At 41.2% G+C, this 25,040-nt stretch overlaps 1 protein-coding gene across 1 annotated transcript in view; it reads left to right on the forward strand.

Annotated features, from left to right (window-relative positions):
* The window catches only part of DOCK3 (dedicator of cytokinesis 3), a 203,857-nt gene that overhangs the window by 142,730 nt on the left and 36,087 nt on the right, over positions 1 to 25,040 (forward strand). The window contains exons 20-28 of the mRNA XM_024746488.1: positions 2,582 to 2,709; positions 5,062 to 5,166; positions 7,217 to 7,315; positions 12,295 to 12,389; positions 14,073 to 14,148; positions 14,640 to 14,740; positions 15,005 to 15,063; positions 17,104 to 17,252; positions 23,705 to 23,790. Of these exons, the coding sequence (XP_024602256.1) occupies positions 2,582 to 2,709; positions 5,062 to 5,166; positions 7,217 to 7,315; positions 12,295 to 12,389; positions 14,073 to 14,148; positions 14,640 to 14,740; positions 15,005 to 15,063; positions 17,104 to 17,252; positions 23,705 to 23,790 (898 nt within the window). The remainder of the gene's footprint in view (positions 1 to 2,581; positions 2,710 to 5,061; positions 5,167 to 7,216; positions 7,316 to 12,294; positions 12,390 to 14,072; positions 14,149 to 14,639; positions 14,741 to 15,004; positions 15,064 to 17,103; positions 17,253 to 23,704; positions 23,791 to 25,040) is intronic.

The raw sequence follows: 25,040 nt of genomic DNA on the forward strand, positions 1-25,040 counted from the left end.
CCTGAGGACCCACTATACTTTCTTGGTTCCTGTCCTCACCAGTCAGATAGATTCCTCTCTCTGAAGGAGCTTCTAAAGATTAGACAAAGTGATGGAGAGGAGCCCTCCACACTCCAAAAGAGGTCAGGATAGCCTAACAAATACCGTCAGCAGGCCAGACTGTCTTTCAGAAGGAACCCCCGGAGTCATACCTGAAACCACATTGAATGTGATCAAGTACTCAATAGTCAGATGTTAAGATCAATGTGAGCCTGATCCTTTAAGCAGAATATCACTATTGTGGAATAAATTTCTAGGGCACAGGAATAAATCTGAAACGCTAGTAAAGCAATTATTATTAGAATTTTTATAATTAGAATTTTTTGGTAGTAAAATTTTTTAAGTTTGACTTTTAAAGTATAAGAACAATAATTTCTCAGCCCAGAGCTACACACATTTGCAGTACTAAATAAATACTCTCTTTAACTTAACTCTACCTGTGTAAAGTATTGCTGATGGTAAAGCTGCCACCAAGAAATTCAGATTTTCTCCACCTGTAACTTTTTATGGTAAACACTTTTCTCTTCATCAGTTCCTGGATTGAAGATAAAATCAATGGTTTGGACATACTTTCATTGAAGCCACTGCATACACTCAAGCTTTGAGCACTGCTTAAAGCAGATGCTTTCTGAATATATGGGAAGGTAGACAGCAGACTGCCCTCATTGACATATGTTATTTCTAATACTTTTGCATGTACTTGCTGCTTCCCATAATCACTTAAGAAAAATTGTTCTTATCTGGCTGGAACTATGTAATTGGATATTGAGATAATAAGCCACGACCAAATTTTCACTTGCATCTCACTTTCATTGAATGCCTGAGTTGAAGCATCTTCCCTGAAGCAGGAAGACTTTTACCAGTGGTGTCATTAACCAACACATATCCTCAGAGCATATCAGTTTGGTTTCTTCATTAGCAGGTTCCAATAAAAAACTACTATTTTGTCTGCAGGCAGCTGTTGGTTGTTACAAATCTTGCTCTGTTGGTATTTTGGTCTACAAAATACAGTATGAACTTCTCTTTTATCCAAGCATCCTTTTAAACATAGAATAGCTGTCATTCCATTTTTTTGAACATATTCTAAGTATTTGACAAGGCAGTCCCCAAAACCTCTTGTATGTCATGTAGTTTGTCTTTTGCTGAAAAAGATTTTCATTCTGAATTTCATCTGGAATACTTAATTATGGTCAAATATGAATAATAAATCCCAAATGCCTTGGCTTGTTTGTGTTACTGGTAGTCTGACTGAATCATGCTGGCCGGGTGTTGTGGTACTTTTATCACACAGTCATTGACTACATTGGAGTGCGAGATACCAGAATCATGTTCACACTTGTGTTTCACCTTCTCACCACACGTGTGAAGTCATAGATGGGGGAAATTAAGCCCACAGGAGGAGTCAACCTGCCTAAAGTCTTAGAGTGAATTAATAAAAGAGCTTGATTTAGGATTTAGCCTTCTTGAATTTGGAGTTCTAAATATAGTCACCCCCTGATGAAAATATTATTCAGGTAGCATTGAAGAGAAAAGAAAAGAAAAACATTTTAATGTATGCAGTAGGATTGACAATGAGGTTTAGCTGATTATTGCAGGCTTATGACAAGATAAAAGTCCTGCTTCTATTCCTTTCATTGCTGTGGATATATGTAGCATCCCACAAGCCTGAGGGGAAAAGGAGGCAGGCCTGATGGCTGACGCAAAGTGCGTAACTTATGGGGGTGCAAGTGCCAGGCCGCCATCCAGGGCATTGTGAAGAGGGACCATTTATAATCCATACTAAGTCTGCAAGTTCAATCAGTGTAGTTCAGGGCTTCCCTGGTGATGCAGTGGTTAAGAATCCTCCCGCCAATGCAGGGGACACGGGTTCGAGCCCTGGTCTGGGAAGATCCCGCGTGCCGCGGAGCAACTAAGCCTGTGCGCCACAACTACTGAGCCTGCGCTCTAGAGCCCACGAACCACAACTGCTGAGCCCACGTGCCACAGCTACTTGAAGCCTGTGTGCCTAGAGCCCATGCTCTGCAACAAGAGAAGCCACCGCAATGAGAAGCCCGTGCACCACAATGAAAAGTAGCCCCTGCTCGTTGCAACTAGAGAAAGCCTGCACACAGCAACGAAGACCCAACACAGCCAAAAATAAATAAATTTATTTATTTTTTTAAAAAATCAGTGTAGTTCATAGAACTGTGTCACTTAAATGGGGTTTTCACTGTAATCCGTGCTTTTAATTTGGAGTCTAGTCAGTAAAGAGATTTCATTTGGAAGCAGTCTCCGAACATTATCCTGAATAACATGCCCTAGATATTTAGGCCTGAAATGAGAAAGAAGGAACAATAGATAGAAGGATAATGCTGTGCAGTGTCTTAAAATGTCTATGAAGTGGGCTGTTAGGCCCACATAAGGGAAGGGGGTGATTTCCAGCTTGGCTCCAGTCTCAGCCCCACCTACTTTGAGACCAGCTGCATCCCACATTGCCACTTGCTTCCAAAGGTAGCTGGTTCTCCTCTGAAGGGCTTCTTCACCTTTGTGTTTTCTCTCTCAGAATCCCGTCGCATCCTGCTTCCTGTGGTTCTCCATCACATTCACCTTCACCTGAGGCAGCAGAAAGAGCTGCTAATCTGCTCAGGGATTCTTGGCAGCATCTTCTCCATCGTCAAGACCAGCTCTCTGGTAGTGGCCCTAGACCCACTCCACTGCCCACCCAAAGCTCTGTCCCTCTCTTGTGTTACTTTAGCCAGAGGCAGACCAACAAAGATCAGTCTGTACACTTCCCAGTCAGAGAAGCTTTCATCAGTGATGGGGGTGCCCAAGTGAATGGAGGCCTCCCTGTGTGTGCCCAGCAGGCTTCTCAACACAGCAGTCTTGCTATGTTAAAAAATTGTACTGCCATAAATACACCCAGAAACATAGTTATCTATAGTACCAAAAAGCCCAATCCTGTGCATGCTCTATTTCTGTCAAAAGGTATTACTTCTGTATTCCTGGGAGTGTTCTAAGGATACTCACGCACAAGCACAGGGAGGCAGGCCCGGACTGAGAGGCAGCTTGCTCATTCAGACTTTTCTGGCAGCTTCCTGGCAGCTGGATTCCACCAAGTGTACGAGAGATAAATGTTGTCCACAAGAGTTCTGAGCCTCATGGGATGGTAGAGTTGTACTTTAGGGGTCAGGTTTCAACTACTAGTGCTTTTGCCTATTTTCTTTCTTCTTTATTTTTATTTTTTAGAAGAGATCTGTGGTAGGGAAGGGAGGTAGGAAAGGAGGGAAAACGTATCAGGCATGAATAAGGATAGGAATTTATTTTAATTATATTTATTTTATATATTTATGATAATGGAAGAAATGCATATTTCTTTTAGAAAATTTGGAAACTTATAGGAAAATATAAAGAAACTTAAAACAAGAATGAGTTTTAATTATGCTATCTTATTAAGTTGAGGTAAGGTTTTTGGAGAATAAAATTTCAAGTGCATTTAAAATGAATGCCAGTAGCCAAGTGATAGGAACATACGAGGTTAGGTTATCCAGGAAGATGGAGCAGGAGAGGTGCTGAAAAGATAGAGTGTGCTTGTTTTGAATAGGATACAAGGACTCAATAGGGGGTTCTGGTATCCAGACTTAAAGTACCATCTGGTGGTGGGGGCCCAGCTTGGCAGAGTGACTGTGATAGTTGTAGTGGCCCTTTTGTTTGATCTTGGCTCCAGGCAACGCCTAGCAGCTCTCTTTCCCATCAGGCCTCAGAGAAGCAACATCAGGCACATAAGGTGTACTGGTAACCCAGGGTCAGACTTGGGATGGGAGGCTTACTGCTAAAGGAAAGAGAGAAATTGAAGGGGAAAAGAAAGGGTAGGGGAGGAATGGCAGAGGAATGGGAACAGGTAAAAACCTGAAGATGATCTGGTTGTGTTTGTGGGGCTAGAGAGTCAAGTGCAATTAGTTGCTTACAACTAAAGAGCCATCACAGGTTTTAAGAGTGTTATGATCAGTTCAGCAAATGAGAAAGAAGACTTTGGTCCCAAGAGCTGCTCAAATTTTTCACGTGGAATGGGGCTCAGTGTAACTATATTGAATGGATGGAGGGTGGGTGAAATTTAAGCTCCATGAAAGCAGAGATATTACCTTTCTTGTTCACTTCTGTATACTCAGTTCTCAAACAGTGACTGGCACATGGTAAATACTTACTGAATGGTGGGTTGATGGATGGATGGACATTTGGACCAGTAATAATATAAAGAGACTGGAGAAGAGGCAATGGGAATCTCTTTGTGAGATAATGAAAATCAAGTTATAGGGTTTAAGACTGCATGTGAGAGGTCTATAAAAAGATAGCACAGACTCTGCCTAAATTCAGAACCTGGTGACTGGGAAGCAGCCCTTAGTGAGGAGGCGTGCTCCGTTGTTTTTGTGAGGCTGCCTGAAAAAGATGCACTGAGACCAGAGTCCTTCTGGTGGACCAGGGAACGTGAGCAAGAATGCCAAGGAGCTAGAAGTGGCATATCTGGGCAGCAGTCAGGCCTGGCAAAAATTGAGGTCACTCAAGGAGAAAATGGTTCTCAGAAAGACTGAGATACTTCTGTGTGCATTAGCAATAGTAAAGGTGCTGCCACCACACCCCCTGGTGTGAATTCTTTACCATTTTCTCAAAATGTTAGTCAGCAGTGCTGTGCTTCCTCCTGACTTTCGTAGGAAAATCAAAGAAAACATTTAACTTAGAACCTTCACTTCTGCCCTGTATATTGAAATTAATGTATTTGTCTGAGGTTCAGAACTGTGGGTGTCAGGGTGGTGCTGCGTTAGGGTAAGGCCTCAGCCACCAAACCAGCGCAACAGTGGCAGGTGTGCCTCACCTCCTTTCAGAGCCATTGTTCCAGGTTCCTTGACACTGCATACCAGTGAGGCCAGGAGCTCAGTGTTGAGAATTAAGTCAGAAGACCACTCCTGATGTGGCTGACTTAGTACGTACTGCCAGCTGCACGTCAGCAGGTCTGGGACTAACTGTGTGCTCTCTCGCTGCTCACTCCAGGAGGCAGATGTCATGGAGGAGGTAGAAATGATGGTGGAGAGCCTCTTGGACGTGCTCTTACAGACTCTGCTCACCATCATGAGCAAATCGCACGCTCAGGAGGCGGTAAGAGGGCAGCGGTGCCCGCAGTGCACAGCGGAGATCACTGTTAGTAACTAACATTCAGGTTTTCTTGCTTTTCTAACCTGGGGTTCCTCCACACCAAACCTCATCTCACCATCACACCACCTTCATCTCAGCTTCCCTTCCTGCCTGGTTGTCAGCATGCTGCCGTTTTTCCTTCTCGAGTCATACTCCATCTCCACTCTGAAAGCTCTAGGTTCATACTCACAGGAGTCTACTTAGGGGCAGATCCAGTGATGCTTCCTGTCCTGTTTTCCTGCACACCACCTGCATTGGCCTTTGCATTTGAGCCAAGTCATTTTCTATAATGTGGAATAAAGCAGAGACATAGTAAGAGGATGAAGGTGAAAAATATAGACTATTCCTTTTAGGAGCAGGCTCTTGTAAATGACGTGCATGACAGTTATTTTCTCACAATTTGCTTGTACCTACAAATTAGTCGCTTTTGTCCATAGTGTTTGTATCTAAATGTCTAGCATCAGGAAAAATGTGATGAGGTAGAATTGGACTGGCATTACTGAACAATGATATCCTATGATCGAATTAGAAGAGAAACAGACTGGGAAAGCTTCTCAGGTGTGGCAAAGAGACACCCCCCAGATCCCCCACCCCTATACAGAGTGGACTTCTTAGCCCTGATGTTGGAACATGATAAACAGATTGCTTGGAATCTTCTAGTTGGCAGGTGGAAGACTACAATGATCCCTTTGTAGAAAACCTTCTATGGGAGCAAGCCAAGCTCCAGCATGTTAGGGAGAGCAAAGAGCAGACATGAGTTCTGGAGCATTGGGCTTGGAAGGAATATCTGCTCTCTTAGGAACCCCTATTCAGGACACCCTCACTATAGGTAAAAACATACGCACCCTGCCATGTCCTGGCAGCCCATCCTTCTAACCAGCAATGACACAGTGCTGGCTGTGGGCCAGATTCTGCTTTATGCACTCTACAAACATTAACTCATTAGCAATACTAAAGAAGTGATCTATTTTATATGGATTTAATGAAGATGATAGCAACAATTTATTGAGCACAGCTTTATGTAGTGAACTGTTTACTTAAATGCTTTATGTACATTAATGCATCTGATCCTCACAACAAATCTATAAATTATGGCTTATGTCCATTTTTTCAGATAAAGCTGAGGTTCGTGTACCTGTATATATTTTAAATACATGTATGTATAATAATTTCATGAGTCTAAAAAGGATCTGAGAGACTAAAAAACTGTTGTCAAATTCCCATGAGTTTAAAAACATTTGAAAACTGCCCAAATGAAGTAATTTTTCCTCCATCCCTTCTAAGGAGCAACCTTGTAAGAGGAAGCCATACTCAGCTGCCCTGTGCCAAAAATTTCCATGAGATGAGTCTTTGGAGTCCTTAAGGTGGGGCTTTCATCCATGTACCCCAGTTAGAACTTGAAGAAATTTTAAAGACTCATTTTTTTATCTTTAAATTTTTACTTAAAGCCATTAGCTCATCTTCTCATAAAGTTCAGTTTTGACTCTTCTGCTTTCCAGAGAGTTATGTTGATCTACTATGTTCCATCTGCCTGGTCCAGTAATCACATGTAAGCTCTGGGAGGTCCCCAAGGAGATCCTTGTAGAAGGGCTTCTCCAGCCCAGCAGGATAGGCGGAGTCCAGATTCTGTCCAGAGAAGGCTGAGAGCCCTGTTCCCAGTAGCCCCTCCAGACTTCTCTATGATACCCTGGCAACATATAATGACAAAGGACTATGAAGCCAAAACTTTCCTAGGAAAAAAGCTAGAATATCTGTCTTACTTGGCAGTACTTCTTTGTTATAGGTTAAGGTTTTTCAATTAGCCCCATGCTGCAGAGGTCTTATTAAAATTCCCAACCCTTCAGGTCCCCCTTAGCTGAAAAGAAAATTCGTTTTCAGGGCCAGAGTTGTCACCTTCCCTTTCATGATCATTGGGGCCATCTCAGACCCTTCCTTCTCTCCTTGCCCTCTGTGGATTGGGGGAACACAGCTCTTGTCATTGGCTTTGCTAAGTGTTTTTTGGGTTGGTCCCCAGGGCGAGTATGTGTCCTGCCTTCTCTCATTGCTCCGCCAGATGTGTGACACCCATTACCAGCACCTCCTGGACAACTTCCAGAGCAAAGATGAGCTCAAGGTAGGCAGAAAAACATTGATCTTTCACCCGGGAAAGGAAGCATGCAGCTAAGACTGCCCAGGAGTCTTTCCCCTGCCAGAGGGTGAGTGCAAGTAGCCAGTGTTGCCAAGGTATAAGATGTACTAGCCTCACTTTACATCTGACTGCATGGCTTCCAGAAGCTGAAAGCCAGCAATATTCCCATAGATCCAGACCCCAGTAACATTGGCAAGTTTTCCCTGACTGATAGCAGCCCTGTGACCATGTGCCTCTATGAGAGGCTACTCTGGGCCACACTGGTTGTCAGCAAACCAGGACTCTTCCCTTTCTTATGAACTCAACAGATGATTTGTAGATTGCTCATGAAACAGGCTTCACAAGACCTATCAATGTTCCAGCTGTCTTTTTGCAGAGAGTGATAATCTGATCTATAATTCATATGGAAATGTGAGGAACTCAGAATAGCCAAATGGTCTTGAAAAAGAAAACAAAATTGGAGGAGTCACACGTCCCAGTTTCAAAACTTACAACAAAATAACAGTAATCAAGATTGGTACTGGCCTAAAGTTAGACAGATAACAGTGGAATTGGATTGAGAGTCCAGAAATAAACCTTTATATTTACAGTCAATTGATATTCAATAATGGTGCCAAGACAGTTTCAATGAGGAAAGAAGAGTCTTTTCAACAAATTGTGCTGGGACAACTTGATACCTACATGCAGAAGAATGAAATTGTACCCCTACTTCACACCATATAAAAAATTAACTCAGAAGGGATCGTAGACCTATTTGTAAAAGCTAAACTGTAAAACTCTTAGAAGGAAACATAGGAGTATATCTTTAAATCCTTGGGTTTAGCTGTGGTTTCTGAGATTTGACACCAAAAGTAGGAACAACAAAAGATAAAATAGGTAAGTTAGACTTTACCAAAATTAAAAACTTGTATATTTCAAAGGACACCATCAAGAAAGTTAAAGACAACCCACAAATAAAAGAAAATATTGGCAAAGCATGAATCTAATAAAGGACTTGTATCTATTATATAAAGAACTCTTACAACTCAACAATAAAAAGACAAATAACCCAATTTAATAATGAGCCAAGGATTTAATAGACATGTCCCCAAAGAATATATGTAAATGGTCAGTAGACAGTTGAAAAGATGTTCAGCATCATTAGTCATTAGGGAAATGCAGATCAAAACCACAGTAAGATACTGCTTCACTTTCAAAGTGAATATAATTAAAAAGACAAGTATTGGTATTAATTCTAACTTAAACATTTGGTAGAATTCACCAGTGAAGCCATCTGGTCCTGTGCTTTTCTTTGTGTGAAGCTTTTCAATTATTAATTTGATCTCTTCATTTATGATAGGTCTACTCAAATTTTCTGTTTCTTCTTTAAATGAATTTTAGTAGTTTGTATCTTTCTAAGAATTTGTCCATTTCATCTAGATTATATTATTTGTTGGCATGCATTTGGTCCATAGTAGTCCCTTATAAACCTTTCTAGTTCTGTAACATTAGTAATGATATCCCTTCTTTCATCCCTAATTTTTATTTATTTTTTATTTATTTATTTTTAATTAATTTATTGGCTGCATTGGGTCTTCATTGCTGCAAGCGGGCTTTTTCTAGTTATGGCAAGCAGGGGCTACTCTTCATTGTGGTGCGCAGGCTTCTCATTGCAGTGGCTTCTCTTTGTTGCAGAGCATGGGCTCTAGGCGCGCAGGCTTCAGTAATTGCAGCATGCGGGCTCAGTAGTTGTGTTTTGCGGGCTCTAGAGTGTAGGTTCAGTAGTTGTGCTGCACAGGCTTAGTTGCTCCGCGGCATGTGGGATCTTCCCGGACCAGAGTTCGAACCCATGTCCCCTGCATTGGCAGGTGGATTCTTAACCACTGCGCCACCAGGGAAGTCCTATCCTTAATTTTAGTAATTTGAGTCTTCTCTCTCCTTTTTTTTCTTGGTCAGACTAGCTAAAATTTGTCAATTTTGTTATCTTTTCAAAGAGCCAGCTTTTGGTTTCATTTTCTCCTCTATTTTCCTCTTCTCTATTTCATTTATTTCTGTTCTAATTTTTATTATTCCCTTCCTTCTGCTTACTTTAGTTTGTTCTTCTTTTTCTAGTTTCTTAAGGTGCAATGTAGGTTATTGATTTGGGATCTTTCTTCTTTTTAATATAGGCACTACAGCTATAATCTTTAGCTTCATCCCTTAAGTTTTGTTTTGTTTTGTTTTTTCATCCCTTAAGTTTTGATTTGATATGTTTTCCCTTTTATTCATGTCAAAGCTGTTCCTATTTCCTTGTGGTTCCTTCTTTGGTGCATTGGTTATTTGGGAGTGTACTGTTTCATTCCACATTTTAAAAAATTTTCCTATATTTCCTTCTTGATTCCTTCTTTCCTTATTGATTTCTAACTCCCTTTCATGATGGTTGGAGAGCGTGCTGTGTGTGATTTCAGTTCTTTTAAATTTACTGAGGCTTTCTTTATGGTCTAACATGGTCTACCCTAAAGAAGAGAATGCACATGTTCTTCTGTTTGCATTTGAGAAAAATGTGTGTATTCTGCTATTGTTGGATGGAGTGTTGTATAGATGTCAGTTAGGTCTAGTTAGTGTATAGTATTGTTCAAGGTTTCTTTTTAAATATTTATTTATTTATTTGGCTACATCAAGTCTTAGTTGTGACACACAGGATCTTAGTTGCAGCATGCAGGATCTTTCATTGTGGCATGCGGACTTCTCTATAGTTGCGATGCACAGGCTCTAGAGCATGTGGGCTCAGTATTTGCAGCACACGGGCTCTCTAGTTGTGGCACGCGGGCTCCAGAGCACATGGGCTCGGTAGTTGCGGTGTGCAGGCTTTCTAGTTGTGGTGCACGGACTCTAGAGCATGCAGGCTTAGTTGCCCTGTGGCATGTGAGATCTTAGTTCCCTGACCAGGGATTGAACTCACATCCCCTGCATTGGAAGGCAGATTCTTAACCACTGGACCACCAGGGAAGTCCCATTCAAGATTTCTTTTTCCTTGATGATCTTCTATTTAGTTGTTCTATACATTATTGAAAATGGTACATTAAAGCCTCCAACTGTCATTGTTGAATTGTCTGTTTTTCCTTTCAGTTTTGTTAGGTTTTGCTTCCTGTATTTTGAGGCTCTCTTTTAAGTGCATTTATGTTTATGTCTTCCATATCAACTGACTCCTTTATCACTATAAAATGTTCTTTTTAATCTCTATTAACAATTTTTGTTAAAGTCTATATTGTTTGATGTTAACATAGCCACACCAGTTTTCTTTTGGGTACTATTTTCATTGTATATATTTGTCTATCCTTTTACATTCAATATATTTGTCTCTTTGAATCTGAAGTATTTATGTATCTTGTAGATAACATACAATTGGATCATGTTCATTTTTTAATCCATTCTTCCTGTCTCTGCCTTTTGATTGGAATGCTTAACCCATTTACATTTGTTGTAATTACCAGTAAGAGGATTTACACCTGCCATTTTGCTATTTGTTTTATATCTGTCTTATGTATGTTTCCATAATTTCCTGTTTCATTTCACATCTTTTAATTTCTTTATTGAAAACTGGACAATTTAAATAATGTAGCAAGTCTGGTAATCAGATTCCCTTCCCCCTGCCCACATCCCCAGGGTTTATTGTTGTTTCATTTTTGTTGTTGATATTTGTTTGTTTAGTGACTTTCCTGGACTAATTCTTTAATGTCTGCATTTTTTGTTGTGTGCAGCCCCTGAAGTTTTCATTCAGTTAGCTTAATGATAAGCTAATAACTAGACAGAGATTTCCTTAAACACCTTAAATCAATGAGTCTTCCACTTCACTAAGTGTCTCTGTGTGGGGTTGGGGCTCACCTTCAGTGCTTCAGCAGTTTACATTGCTGCCTTAGCCTTCACTTCTTGCTTGCATAGAGCCTCAAAGTCAGCCAGAGGTGACAGATTAGGCTTCTTAGGTCTTTTCTGGGGATTTGTACAGCCCTGCACACATATGTGGCCTTCTAGATTCCTAGCAATATGTCAGAGCTTTTCAAAGCCCCAAGTGTATGTCTCATTACCCAGATTTTTCTTTTAAGTGTTTTGGCCACTCTCTTGTTTGTCCCAATTGATATGATTGCTTCATGCAGCTGGGATGTTAAATTATTATGGATGATATTTTCAACAGCTGCACTACGGATAAGGCTTTTCTCACTTAGTGAACTCTGAGTCCAGTCAATTAAGCCCTCTGAGTGGGGCTTTCCCAGGTTGCTGCCTAACAGATCAAACAGTAACAATTCTCTTGGGATGGCACTTTTGGGGGAGCTCCAAAACCATTTTGTCCCTTCTAGTGACTGCTAGGGTGCTGGGTTTTACTACTACCATGGTTCTACAGCTGCTTGTTTTCAAGGATACCCTGAAGATAGGGAGAGAGAGGGGATGGGAATGGGGAAAGTTAAAACACAATAAAGCTCACTTTTCCTACTGAGATTCAACCATTTTTCTTAAATAACACTTCTTACTGTTGCAAGCCTTTCATTAACCAGTCTTTGTGACTGTTCTCATTGCTTTCATGGAGGAGCACAGTTTTGGAGGTACTTACTCTGCTATCCCTAAAGTGCTTCTCTTGTCAATGCGTTCTTAACATCCAGGAAAGCAAGTTCTTACAGTCAAGTGCTCAGGGGTCATGCCCCAAAGATTGAGAACGATGGACTCTGGTGGATACCATTTCTGCTGGACCCCCTGTGCTTTGGTCGTTAGGCACTCGGCTGAGTGGGTATAGTGCATCTCTTCTACCCAGTTTGGGACTGGCCTGTGAGAGTGCCCAGACCTCACTCTCATGCAGCCCTCTAAGAGAAAAGCAGCTCACAAAGGGAACCAGAGTATCACCTACCGGTCCCATACATTTTCATGGTCTAGAGGTCTGGAGAGCCCTGTTGAGGAAATGTATGCTGCAGTGGTAGAGGTATGGTGTCTCACATCAGATTTTCCTCTTGGACCAGGAATTTCTGCTGAAGATTTTTTGTGTGTTCCGGAACCTGATGAAGATGAGTGTCTTTCCTCGGGACTGGATGGTGATGAGACTTCTCACAAGCAAGTGAGTGTGGAAGGGCCCTGCACCAGCATCCACAGAACTGTTCCCAGACTAAGGAGAGTGTGTATATGTGTGAGAGAAAAAGCAAGTCAGAAATCAAGGTCAAAGCCATGGGGACAGAGAGGAGAGGGCAAATGTGAAAATGTTTGGAGGCACAATCAGCAGGACTTGGCCATTTACCAAAGTTCATGGAGAAGGAATAGTCAAAGATAGTTTAAAACTGGAATCTAAGTGCCTGGCAGATGATGTAATGGTAAGGATAGAAAAGGAACTTTTAAGAATGAGAATTATAATACCCAGAGAAGGGTTCCTCCTGGAGGAGGGCCTGTTCATTGGCCTCTGTTGCTCTGTAATTTCAGGCAGTATCCCAAGGCCTCCTCTTGATTTGATTTGTGTTGTCTGCCAGACACTGCTTGCCTCCCACAACAAGTGCTAATTACCCACCTGAGACCTGGCTGTGAGGCTCTCTCTGACCACTTCTAATGCTGGCCACAGAATTCACTCTAAGGCCGACCCCAAATTGTCTGCCCCATTCATATTTCTACGCTGTGCTTCTAACTGACAAACCAGACAAGTAATGTGGGTGGTAAGGTGCTTGTGGGAGAAGGCCACTTGGCCTCCACTCTCTAGTCTACTGCCCGCTCCCTCTGATCTGCCTTTCATGTTGACCTTATGCAGTGTGGTGAAATTATTTATGTTAGATATATTACCAAGGTGTCAGCATGGTCTTTCTACTTTGTACCTTTTATAGCACTCTTTTTTCTTTTTTCAAAACTGCAAACATTTTATACAGAACAGAAGAAGGGTTTTAAACAGAGTTGCACAGATATTTCCTTAAATAGTGGATTTTCCATTTGACCCCCTCTTGTTTCTCTTAGCTCTGGTCAGGGCATTTCTGACTCTCCAGCCCGTTCTGCAGGAGCAGCCTCTTCTTTCAAAGCTTTTACTTTTCATATTTGTTTGCTGGTGACTAGTCTCTCTAATGCACTGTTTTTGCCTTGCCCCTCTTCTGCACCAAGGCTTCGGATGTAAGCTCCTTTGCCAGGCATCCAACACCCTCTGTAATCAAACCCTTACCTGCCTGTCCCACCTCACTTTCTCCCTCCCTTGACCTGTGCCCTTGGTTCTAGCAAATCAGCCTCCCATTGCCCCTTAAATGTGCCCAGGTGAAAATTGAAAGTGATATTCTAGATCAAAGGCTGAAATCAAATGACTTATACATGAAAATAATAGTATATGATAAAAGTAGAGGTTTAATAACTATAAACCATTATTATCAAGTAAAATAATAGAATGCTACTCTAAGTCCTCTGGTGGTCATAATATATGTTCATTATCCAAGGTTCCCAAAATACTAGAATCACTCTTTGAACTGGAAGAAACCTTGAAGAACCATTAAACCTCACTCCCCTCCTTTTATAGGCAGGGAAACTGGGGCCCAGAGAGAAGTAGTACCAAGGCCAGGTAATGGCAGAGCTAGGTCTAGAACCAACTGGTGGGGCATTTCTCCAAGATGGGTTTTTTGTGGGGTTTGTGCCATCTCTCTCTCTCCTTTAAAGTCACATCTTACACGAGAGCTAGTTGTACTCAAGAAGTTTGCACACGGGCCATAGACCGTTGATGCTAAGCTATAGGATGCCATCGTTAGTCTTTTAACTCTGCCAACACCTTGTTCCCTTACTGCAGTATTATAGTCACTACAGTCCAGTACCTGTCCTCTGCACTGCACAAGAATTTCACAGAGACAGACTTCGACTTTAAGGTAGGAGCTCCTAAAATCCATCACTGTCTTTGTAATAACCCTAGAAAGCCAGAAACCAAGCTCACTGTTTTGTTTTTGTTTTACTTAAAACAACCATTTTATTTTGCTCACAAGTTTGCAGGTCAGGAATTTGAGAAGAATTCAGCTAGGTGTCTGCTAGGTGGCTGGGGGCTTTCTTAATATGTTCATAGTATCAAACAGTTTCCAAGCTTGCTAGTAATTAGAGTATGACCTAGAAGACCCCTGTTGGAGGTGTTGGGAGCCAGACATCCATGAGTTTGTTTTCTAGTCCAGAATCAACACTACTACTGGTTTCAGCGAAGTCAAGAAAGGGGGGGGGGAAAGTCCTGTTTGCAAAGATATTTTTTTAAAAATCAAGATCTTAACACTGTAAAATGAATTCTGTGCTACATGCATATATTTAGAATCTCTCCTTGCAAGGTTAAGGACTCAGGCTTTCACATATTTCCTCTTTCTCTCTCTCTCTCTAGGTGTGGAATTCTTATTTTAGCCTGGCAGTTCTGTTCATAAATCAGCCAAGCCTTCAGCTAGAAATCATTACTTCCACCAAGAGGAAGAAGATTCTAGATAAGTAAGCCATATGTCTCTTATTCGTCTTCCTACCATGTGCCCAGATGGGGTTATGTTTCCATAAGGGGCTTCTTAAGAAGTCCACATGGTTCTCACTGAGGTAGCCTCCCAAGGAGCCAAGTATAAGAATTCAGTTGAGAGCCAAAAAACTTAGTATTTTGGGAAGCTTTAGAAACAGTGCTGAAGTACTGGCCTCCTGGGGTTTGTAGCCCCATCTTCCTGAACCTTCTCCCACTAATAGCTGGTTCCTGTGTTCTATTCCCAGGTATGGGGACATGCGTGTGATGATGGCTTATGAACTGTTCAGCATGTGGCAGAATTTGGGTAGGTCTTTTCTCCATATTTTTCCCTTACACATATTGCATAGCCAAATAAAAAGTGACAAGACTAATTACTTCCCCCAGGTTTTGTGAATGTTAATTCAGACCCAAGAGATCTTTACATATCTTTAACATAACACCTCAGATGGATGGTATAGTGTAGCACATGTGCACAAAGCCCTTGGCAGGGAGAGTTAAGCTGAGAAATAAGACCCCAGTAATACATATGCACAATCCCTTTTTTGAGAACCAAAGTCAAAAGGAAAAAAAGAAGATGAGGCTATAAGACTATAAGATCCTCTGTGCTCTTCATGTCCCAGTCCAGATGATACAGGCTCACAAGCATAGATCTTGGAGATAGTCAGCACATGAGCAAGGGCAGCTATTCATTTTAATAAAGATTGAAACACTTCTTGGGTCTCTGGTATTCAGGCATCCAGACGAGGTTCCTGCTGCCAATTGCATGTAAGAAAGGAATTGCAGCCTCGGTGAGATTGATCTTCATCTCCTTTCTCTACAGCTTCTCTAATATCCACTGGTTTGGATCTCAGATTGTCAGGTTTTGGTAGAATCCTTGGATTGCCCTGGTGACTAGGTGGGCCATCCTCTGACACTGTAGGCTTCTTAGTGGCCTGTCAGGATGATCGAGAAGCTGCTGCTCTTCTTCCTAGTGAAGGCTGCTTTCAACTAAGCTCATGGCTCTGAAGTCTTAGGAATGATAGCCATAAAATCTTATCGTTCTCCATTAACCATCCCAGTCACAGCTCTAGAGGCAGCAGGCAAGGTGCAAGGCATTCCTGCCCACACTAGGGCCTTCCATCCATGAGTGGGGATGCGTTTCCCCAAACCAGCTTTCTAGCTTCAGTACTTTTACTCCCTGCATCCAGCATGGTCCAGGTATAGATTTTAACCCTGAAGATGACTCTGAAATTCCCAGGAACACATGGGACTAGCAACTGTACCATATACCAAGATTGGAATATGCAGAATCTGCCTCAGAGCTAACAGTTGCTCTTTAAATAGGCTTTTAGCATGGAAGAAATCAAAAAACATGTCAAACTTGCCTGATAAAGCCATTCCTGCCTCATTGTTTTGGGTGGAAATGACATTTTCTAGTTTTACTTGACCATAACAGTCACTGCACAGGTCCACAGTTTGTCCCCTTAGTCTCTGAAGGACTGAAAGCAGAGCTCTGGAAGATGGTTCACTCGCTTTACTATTACAAAGAAAAGTTCTCCCACAGTCTTCAAGACTGGCCTTGGCTTCTGGGAGCATGCCCCAAATGACAAGCTAATCACAGGGAGAGTCACACCACACACTTCTCACGGAAAGGCCTCATTAAGAAAACTGAGGGATGAGCCAAGCTGGTCTGAATAAATGTAATGCTACCATCAAAAATGCAGTGTGAAGACAAGGGGTGGGGGTTGGAGGGTGCACAGAGAGTCTCTCAGCCAGTCTGTCAGGGTAGGGCTGTGTAGGAGGCTCCTGGTAACTCAGGAGGGGGCCTCTTGGGCACACTTGAGCACAGGCGGTGAAGAGGCCTATGGATTTCAGATCACTAGTGGCTGGACCTGGGACTGAACATCCTTATCACTTAAATGCCCCTGGGCTAGAGGCAGAAACCCCAGGGATAGTGCATTGTGTTTAAGCAGAAATAGATGAATTTTCCTTGCTAAATAAACACTATGAACAGATTATCTGAAACTATTACAGTGTACTCAGAAATCCTATTCTGTCTAGAGTAGTGAACTCTGTTCCTTGACCTCAGACTGATTTTCAGATAGTTTGTAGAACCTCCCAGTAAATTCTTTGGAAAGAATTTGTGCCTGTTGAAAGTTTGTTTTAACTGTACTGGGCCAGTTTAATCCATGAACTCTAAAAAGCCAAGAGAAGCGGGTATCTCAGAAATCTATAGGGGAGAGCTTGCTATGCTCTCAGATGCTTCCAGTGAAGATCAAATCATGTGTTGTGGCCCCACTTGGGAAGCTTCTATGGAAGGAGCAAAGCAAGCATAAACTGACATCTGTTGGGTTTTGCTGTTCAGGTGAACATAAGATCCACTTTATTCCGGGAATGATTGGTCCTTTTCTGGGTGTGACACTGGTCCCACAGCCAGAAGTGCGGAATATCATGATTCCCATCTTTCATGACATGATGGACTGGGAGCAAAGGAAAAATGGCAACTTCAAACAGGTAAGACAACACCTGGCAGTGTTAAGGGTGCTCTCCCCTAGAATGGACCCCTTTTGCCCAGGCACGTGATCCAGATGCCTGGCTATAGTTCCAGCGGAAGTAGGCTGTAACTTGGCCATCTTGAGTCCTGTTCAAGGGTTTCCTTTACTTACTGGCCAGAATTGATTTGTGGATGTTCTTCATGAAGTTAGAGGCCAGAAAAGAATCAGAGGAAAGGAATTGAACATCATGTGAAAGGAACTTTCTGATCAAGGAGAGAATGACAGACTGTAACCTCCCAGCTTCATTCAGGAGGAGGTCCTGGGAGTGTTGTCTCTTCTCTCTGGAGGTTTCCCAGTGTGTGTGGTCTGGGCATTTCTAAGGCTAGAGCCCAGACCAGATGACTTCTCATAGCCTAGAATTTCACAGACTCCTGCACAGAGGGGTGGGTCCATGAGGTGTAAGCCCTTGGTTTCTGACTGACTTCAGGTTGTCCCTCTGTGCAGTTCTTCTGCCACCCCTAAGGTGGAGGAGATGGCCCCTGCCCTTTTATCTAGAGCTCCAGGGAATAGGATTAGGAACAATAGGTAGAAAACAGTGGTAGAAAAGCCAATTTTAGCTAATAAAAGAAATAATTTGCTAGCAACAAGTTATTTGCTGTAAGCTGGCCTGCTTTCAGAGATGGGGAGTTCCTCTTTGCTGGTGGTTCTCAAACAGAAGCCCCCTGTAGGCCTCGAGGAGAAATTTCTACTTTGGCTTGGGGACTATAACCAGTTCCCCACTAAGCTCCCTCCCAACCCTGTGATTCTGGGATGAACCAGTGCTCTTAGAGTGAGTGACTGTAACAGTGAGGAGCAGACCAGGCAAACAGTAATTTTTAAATTTACAAAGAGTAAAATTCAGTCTTTGGGATTTACAACTCTGTAAATTTTGGTAAACACATAAAGTCATGTAACCACTACCACAGTCAAGATTTTTTTAATTCCTAAAAATTCCATCTTGCTGCCCCTTTGTAGTCAAACCCTTCCCTTCCCTTTAACCATGGCAGGTATTGATCTATTCTCCTTCACTATGTGTGCCTTTTCCAGAATGTCATGTAAAGGGAATCATGTAGACTGTAGCCTTTTGAGACTGACTTCTTTCACTTAACATAATGCCTTTGAGAGATTTATCCATTTTGTTAAATGTATCAGTTTTTCTATTGCTGAGTAGTATGCCATTGCAGTTTATTCATTCACCATTTGAAAGACATTTGGGTTATTTACACTTTTTGGTGATTATGAATAAAGCTTCTGAAAAACTTTTCTTCACAGGTTTTGTATGAATATAGACTTTCATTTTTCTTAGGTAAATACCTAGGAGTAAGATTGTTGGATATTGTGGTAAATGTATATTTAACTTTATAAGCTATCAAACTGTTTTCCAAAGTGACTATACCATTTTGAAATCCCCACAGCAGTGTGTGAAAGTTCCAGTTGATCCATATACTCATCAGAATTTGATATTATCTCTTTGTTTATTTTAGCCATTCTAATAGGTGTGTAGTTGTATATCACTGTGGTTTTAATTTTCACTTCCCTAATGACTAATGATGCCGAACGTCTTTTAATGTGCTTATTTGCTATCTTTGTATCTTCTTTGGTGAAGTGATTTTATTCAAAACTTGTGTTCATTTTTAATTGGGCTGTTTGTTTTCTTATTGTTGAGTTTTTAGGGTTCTTTATATATTCTGAACATAAGTCCTTTGTTGACTATATGATTTACCAATATTTTCTCTTAGCTTGTCTTTTCATTTGCTAAACAATGTTTTTCACAGAACAAAAGTTTTTAATTTTTATGCAGTCCAATTGATCATTATTTTTCTTGTATGGATCGTGCTTTTGGGATCATATATGAGAACTCTTTGCCTAACCCAGGACCATAAAATTTTTCTCTTTTGTTTCTTCTAGAAGGTTTATAATTTTACATTTAGATCTATGATCTGTTTTGAGGTAATGTTTGTATAGGTGTGAAGTATGGGTCAAGACTTTTTATTTTTCCTTTTTCCATGTGGATGTCCAGCACCTTTTGTTGAAAAGACTATATTCTTTGTTGAAAATCAATTGACCATAGGCATGTGGTTCTCTTCCTGGACTCACTAGTCTTTCCATTGATCTATATGTCTAATCTGTCACCATACCACGTAGTCTTTATTATGGTAGCTTTATAGTCTTAAAATTAGGTTGTGTGAACCCTCTGACTTTGTTTTTTTTTTCAATATTGTATTAGCTATTCCAATTCCTTTTCTTATAAATCTTAGAATCAGCATGTCAGTATCTATAAAAATTCCTGCTTGGATTTTGATTGGGATTGCATTGTAATCTGTAGATCAAATTGGGAAAATTGATATCTTAATAGTACTTAATAAATACTTCTAGTCCTTGAAGACAGTATATCTCTCCATTTATTTAGGTGTTCTTTGATTTCTTTCATTAATGTTTTGTAGTTTCAGCATACAGATCTTGCACATGTTGTTAGATTTATATGTAAGTATTTTCTGGGCTTTTTGGTGCTATTATAAATTATTCTGATTTAAAATTTTAAATTTTCAGTTGTTTGTTGCTATTATATAGAAATACAATTGCTTTGTACATTACATTGTATCCTCCACCCTTGCTAAACTCACTTATTAGTTCTAGAAGCTTTTTTGTAGATTCCTTGTGATTTTATATTTAGATAATCCTATCACCTGTGAAAAGACATAGTTTTATTCCTTCCTTTCTAATCTGTAAGCCTCTTATTTCTTTTTCTTGCCTCATTGCACTGGCTAGGACCTCTGGTCTGATGTTAAATAAGAGTGATAAAAGTAGACATCCTTGTTCTTTTTTTTTTTTTCCTTGCCTTTTTCTTAATCTTAGGGGAGAGCATTCAGTGTTTCACTGAAGTATGATGCTAGTTCTAGGTTTTTCATAGATGCTCTCTATCTTGAGTAAATAGTATTTAAGATAAGAATCCATTTTTAGAGTGTGAAGCTCTATTGCCTTCAGAACTTCAGGAAATAATAACTTCAAACAGAAAAGAACTGTTGCTTTTCTATGTTGCCCCAACATGTGCCTTCTAATTGTGCAAAATGCACAACTGCCTGATGAGAGAACCTGGTTACCAAGAAGTAGATGACATTGTAGAACTGCACCATGGGTCATCTGAGTCTACTAAAAGAAGAGCTGGGCTATACTTAACCATCACTAACACTGAATAAGGAAGGTTAGCTTTGTGGAAGACTAAGTTGGAGCTCATTTGGCTCACACTTCAAGACTCAGCTGATGGGTAGCATTTTTTCCTGCAATAAGACTGTCATGAATAACTGATATCCAGCAAGCCATGTAAATCTCGTTGTCCCTGGTTAAAAAAATCTTGCTGCTGCTTCCCTTTGCCATTACATATTTTAAAAGAGTAGTCTACTCTTTCATCCCCACATTTCCACTTCCCACCCTCCTATCAGTTCAGTCTAATGTATATTGTGCACCCACTTTTGTTGACATTGCTCTCTCGAAAAAGTTTTTAATCATTAAAGTCCAATTGACTTTTTGGTCTTGGTTCTAGTTGTGCTTTCCACAGCTTTGGCTCTACTAACTCCTCCCCTACTTCTTACCACCTACTATAAATACTTCTTCTAATTATAAAAACAATACTTATTTAATATAGAAAAATTAAAATGCAAATAAGCTATAGTGAAAAGATTTAACTCATAATTGTACTGTTAGTAACTTGTGGGGGAGAGGGGCTAGGCACGTCTTTTTTTCCCAATGCATAGAGTTTTTTAAGTTAAAAAATGGAATCATTGTGTACATTGGTTTTTTTGGAACCATTGTGTATATTGGTTTTTAATCTCCCTTTTTTAGTAGCACCTTGTCATCACTATCCTTCATGTCAGTTAATGCTTCTCTGCACCACACTGTCAGTTTAGAGGCTACGTGGTATTCCACTGCATAGCTTGGACCACAGTGTATTTAATCAGACTCCTAGGTTTTGTGGGGCTTTTGGTGTTTTTGTTTGTTTATTTGTTTTTTGGCTGTGCCCTGTAGCTTGAGGGATCTTAGTTCCCCAACCAGGGATCGAACCGGGGCCCATGGCAGTGAAAGCACCAAGTCTGCCAACTCCTAACCACTGGACCACCAGGGAATTCCCAGTCTCATAGTTTTAGGAACTTAGGTTCATTCCAAATTTTTGCTGTTAACATTACAAAAAACATATCCATTTTAAGTTACTTTCTTAGGTAAATCTCTCACCTGTAATTGTTGTATCAAAGAGTAAAAACATTTCTTAAGTTTTCACAGCACTATGTCTCTCTAACAACCTCTGTTGTCTGTAGACTACTCAGACCCCAGGCCACTTTCTGTGTGTGCCCCATCTAAGCACTGCCCATGCTGAGCTGTGTTAGCTGTTATCCCTGCCTCCTCTACCAGATGATGAGTTATTGGGGCCAGGACCATTTCTTGTGCTTTTATTTCTTAGAACCCATGCCTGAGACATGGTGGGTTCATGAAGATGAAAATCAAAACTAACATTCATTGAGCACTTCCCAAGAGCTAGGGCACAGTGATGCTGAAGAGGAATGTTAACCACCATTACCATTTCATAAATGCAGAAATTTAGGCATAGATAAATATTTTGTACAGAAGTAGGCAGCTGGTTATGTCACAGGACAAATGTTTGTTGAATGAATAACAAGGTGTCACTTCAGGAATATTGGTTTTATAAAATAAAAGTAACTCCGCAGACCTGAAATCATCAGTATTACCAATTATGACATGATATATCTGAAGAACTTAGCATTTGTTTAACTTAGAGACATTGATTTTGCATACATTGATCTTCAGTGTCCCATTTTGGATTTCTCAATTTTTCTTAGTAACTTCTTCCTTTATCAGCACTGCAGGGAGTGAGGAAGTAATGTCCCTGAATCCTTCCATCACCAGTTCCTTTGCCTAATACAGAAGTTCTAACACTTGAATAAGCATCAGAACAACCCGGAGGGCTTATTAAAACACAGACTGCTGCCCCCCAACCCCTGAGTTTTTAATCCAGTGGAGCCTGAGGATTTGTATTTCTAACAAGATTTCTGGTGACTTGATGCTTTTGGCCCAGGGACCCATTTTGAGAACTCCAGGGAACGGCTGCACCCACATTTGCGCTGTTGTACTCTCTGCTGCTCCAGGTCCCTTCCCCAACTTTGCCCTGTTCTGGAAAGCACAACCTGTACCTGCGTGTGTGATGAGAAATCCCAACCTGACTTTACATGACCCCAGCAGGCAAGTCCCTGCGGGTGCCTTTTCTCCACACGGAGAAAGGCAGATGGCCTCGATCCCTAAGGACCTCTGATCTCAGACTTTGTATTTCCTCTGGAAAGTATATTCAAGCAGCTGACTGATTAGGCCAAACATAAATGTACAGCAGTCTCCACCTGGCCATACCAGACCACTATAAAAGGGCCATATTTATTCATCCATTCTCATTTTCTGCTGATAGGGTTTCAGAAACCGTAACTGCCTTTGATGAATTTCCTAATTCAATTATTAATTTAATATTTCACCATCTTAGGACTCTGGCCCTATGTGGAGTGAGAAAATGCTTTTGTTATAGCTCATTATTAAATGCAACCATGCCACTTTTTGTTTATATAAAAATCTATATAAATAATTAAACAATACCACATTTTAAAGGCTAATGAACAGTTTAAAAGATTTTTATCTCACATCACTTACAACTAATTTCTCACCTTAGAGTATATGCATTGAGGCCTGTTAGAGAAGTGGCTTAGCACTGTTGAATGCCTTGCAGATTAGTGAGGTAGGAATGAATGCAGTATTGCTCCTTATGGTTTAAGAATCCAATAACAAGTGCAGGGGGCCCCAGTGACGAGGCAGCGGCAGGGGCGGCAGCTCCAAGGGCTTTAGGTCCTGTGAGGACAAAGAATAGAGCCTTTTAGCCTGAAGGGGACTCTCTGAAGGAAACACATCTCCCTCAGCCCAGACTAATGCCAGCCATTAAAGTGAGGACCAGCCTCCCAAAGCAAGCTTTCTTTGTGGCTGGCTGATAGAGGGTAAAGTTCTAACCAAATGTATTTTATACATACCAATTCCTTTGAATGAATATTTTTTAAGAAAGAAAAACACTTGACAAAGTCCTCTTTTGGATTCGAAATACTTCTCTCACCAGAGAGTCCTTGCCTTTTGCCCCTAGGGAAAAGAGTATCTGAGACGCATGTGTAAGTTCCAACTCATTTAAACCACTAGAGTGGGAGCCCTTCCTGATTGGGGAGGCAGGGTGGTTTCTCAGTGCTGTAGATGAGATCCTGCCTTCTCTAGGATTTATTTGGTGCAAGGAAAAAATCGGGAAGCAGTTCCCCACCATCCTCACCTATCACAGGGGCTGGATTTCCCATCCTTCCTCTGAGGTCACTTCGGGTTTACAAAATCTCTGCTTCCCTCTAGGTGGAGGCCGAGCTGATTGACAAGCTGGACAGCATGGTGTCAGAAGGGAAAGGCGATGAGAGCTACAGGGAGCTCTTCGGCCTGCTGTAAGCTGCTTCAGCCCCAAGTACCTCACGTTGGGGGAGGGGGTGAGGTGGGCTAATGAAGGGTAGCGGTGCAACCTGCACTGGGCAGGCTTCAGAGTGTGGGTATCAGGAGAGACCAGGGTTGTTCCTGGTGGTAGCAGTGCTCACCTTCTGTCAACAAGAAAGTGACATCATGACAGCAAGCTCTCTCAGGGATTGCCATAGTTGACTAAAGATGTAAGGACAGGTGATAACTCTGAGCTCCTGGATTTGCTGATAGCAAAAGGATCATCGTATATCTTCATACCATGTACTGTATCTAGTTGGGCAAACAGTTCATGGGGACTCAGTGAGGGCTCAAGGCTGACATTTCGGGGTGGGGGGAGGGAGGGAATTAAATCTCTGCTTTGTAAGATTGTACAATCAGCTTGAAAAACACTGCCATGAATTTTGTGACTTGAACAAATTATACCCCCTTCCAAACCAGTTTCCATTTGTGAAACAGGGGGGTTGTACTGACCGACGTCAAGGGTCCCAGGTCCACCAGTTGTGGCTTCTGTCTTGAGTTGATGGAGGCCAAGAGACCTTACAGGACTAGCCACAGGGCTAAGCCCAAAGGAAGGACTCAGGAGAGCCATGGTCCTCCCAGAGAGATAGTAAAGTTGGGTATTTTATCTTCCTAAAAAACAAAATTTAAAGACATTTACAGCTCTAGAGCCCTCTCCTATCTCACTCATTATCTCTAGCTTTGAGATTTTCTTTATTTTAGTGACATTTTTAAGATAAGCCTGTAATATATTTTCTAATGATAATACTGTACATTTGCTTAGAACTTTACAGTGTACAAAATTTCTTGACATATCTGATTTAATCCTCACAACTCACCTGTGAGGTGGGCAAGGCAGATATTATCCTGAGGAGTAGGGGTGATGACACTGAGCTCAGAGAAGTGGTAGCGTGGCCTCAGTTGCATGGCCAGTAAGAAGCAGCTCTGGGGGTACAGCCCAGATATTCCAGTTTCAAGAGGGGGAAATCTTCCTGCTACACCCTGCCTACTTTGTTCCTTGATGAGTCATGCAATAAAATGTGAATTCATTTGAAATTTAAGTAATTTTAATTTGTGAAAATGAATCCATCCTTTAGTACTTCTCTTTTAGCTGAAGATGTTTCTAATTATGGAAATAAGGAAGAGAAATCTCTTCCTAAGCCACTAACTGATGATTTTACTGTGAAGGAAAAAGCACAAAAATAACTTGCTATTAATAATTACC

Source organism: Neophocaena asiaeorientalis, unplaced genomic scaffold (assembly GCF_003031525.2).
Source record: "Neophocaena asiaeorientalis asiaeorientalis breed wild unplaced genomic scaffold, Neophocaena_asiaeorientalis_V1.1 scaffold251, whole genome shotgun sequence".
NCBI classification, from domain to species: domain Eukaryota; kingdom Metazoa; phylum Chordata; class Mammalia; order Artiodactyla; family Phocoenidae; genus Neophocaena; species Neophocaena asiaeorientalis.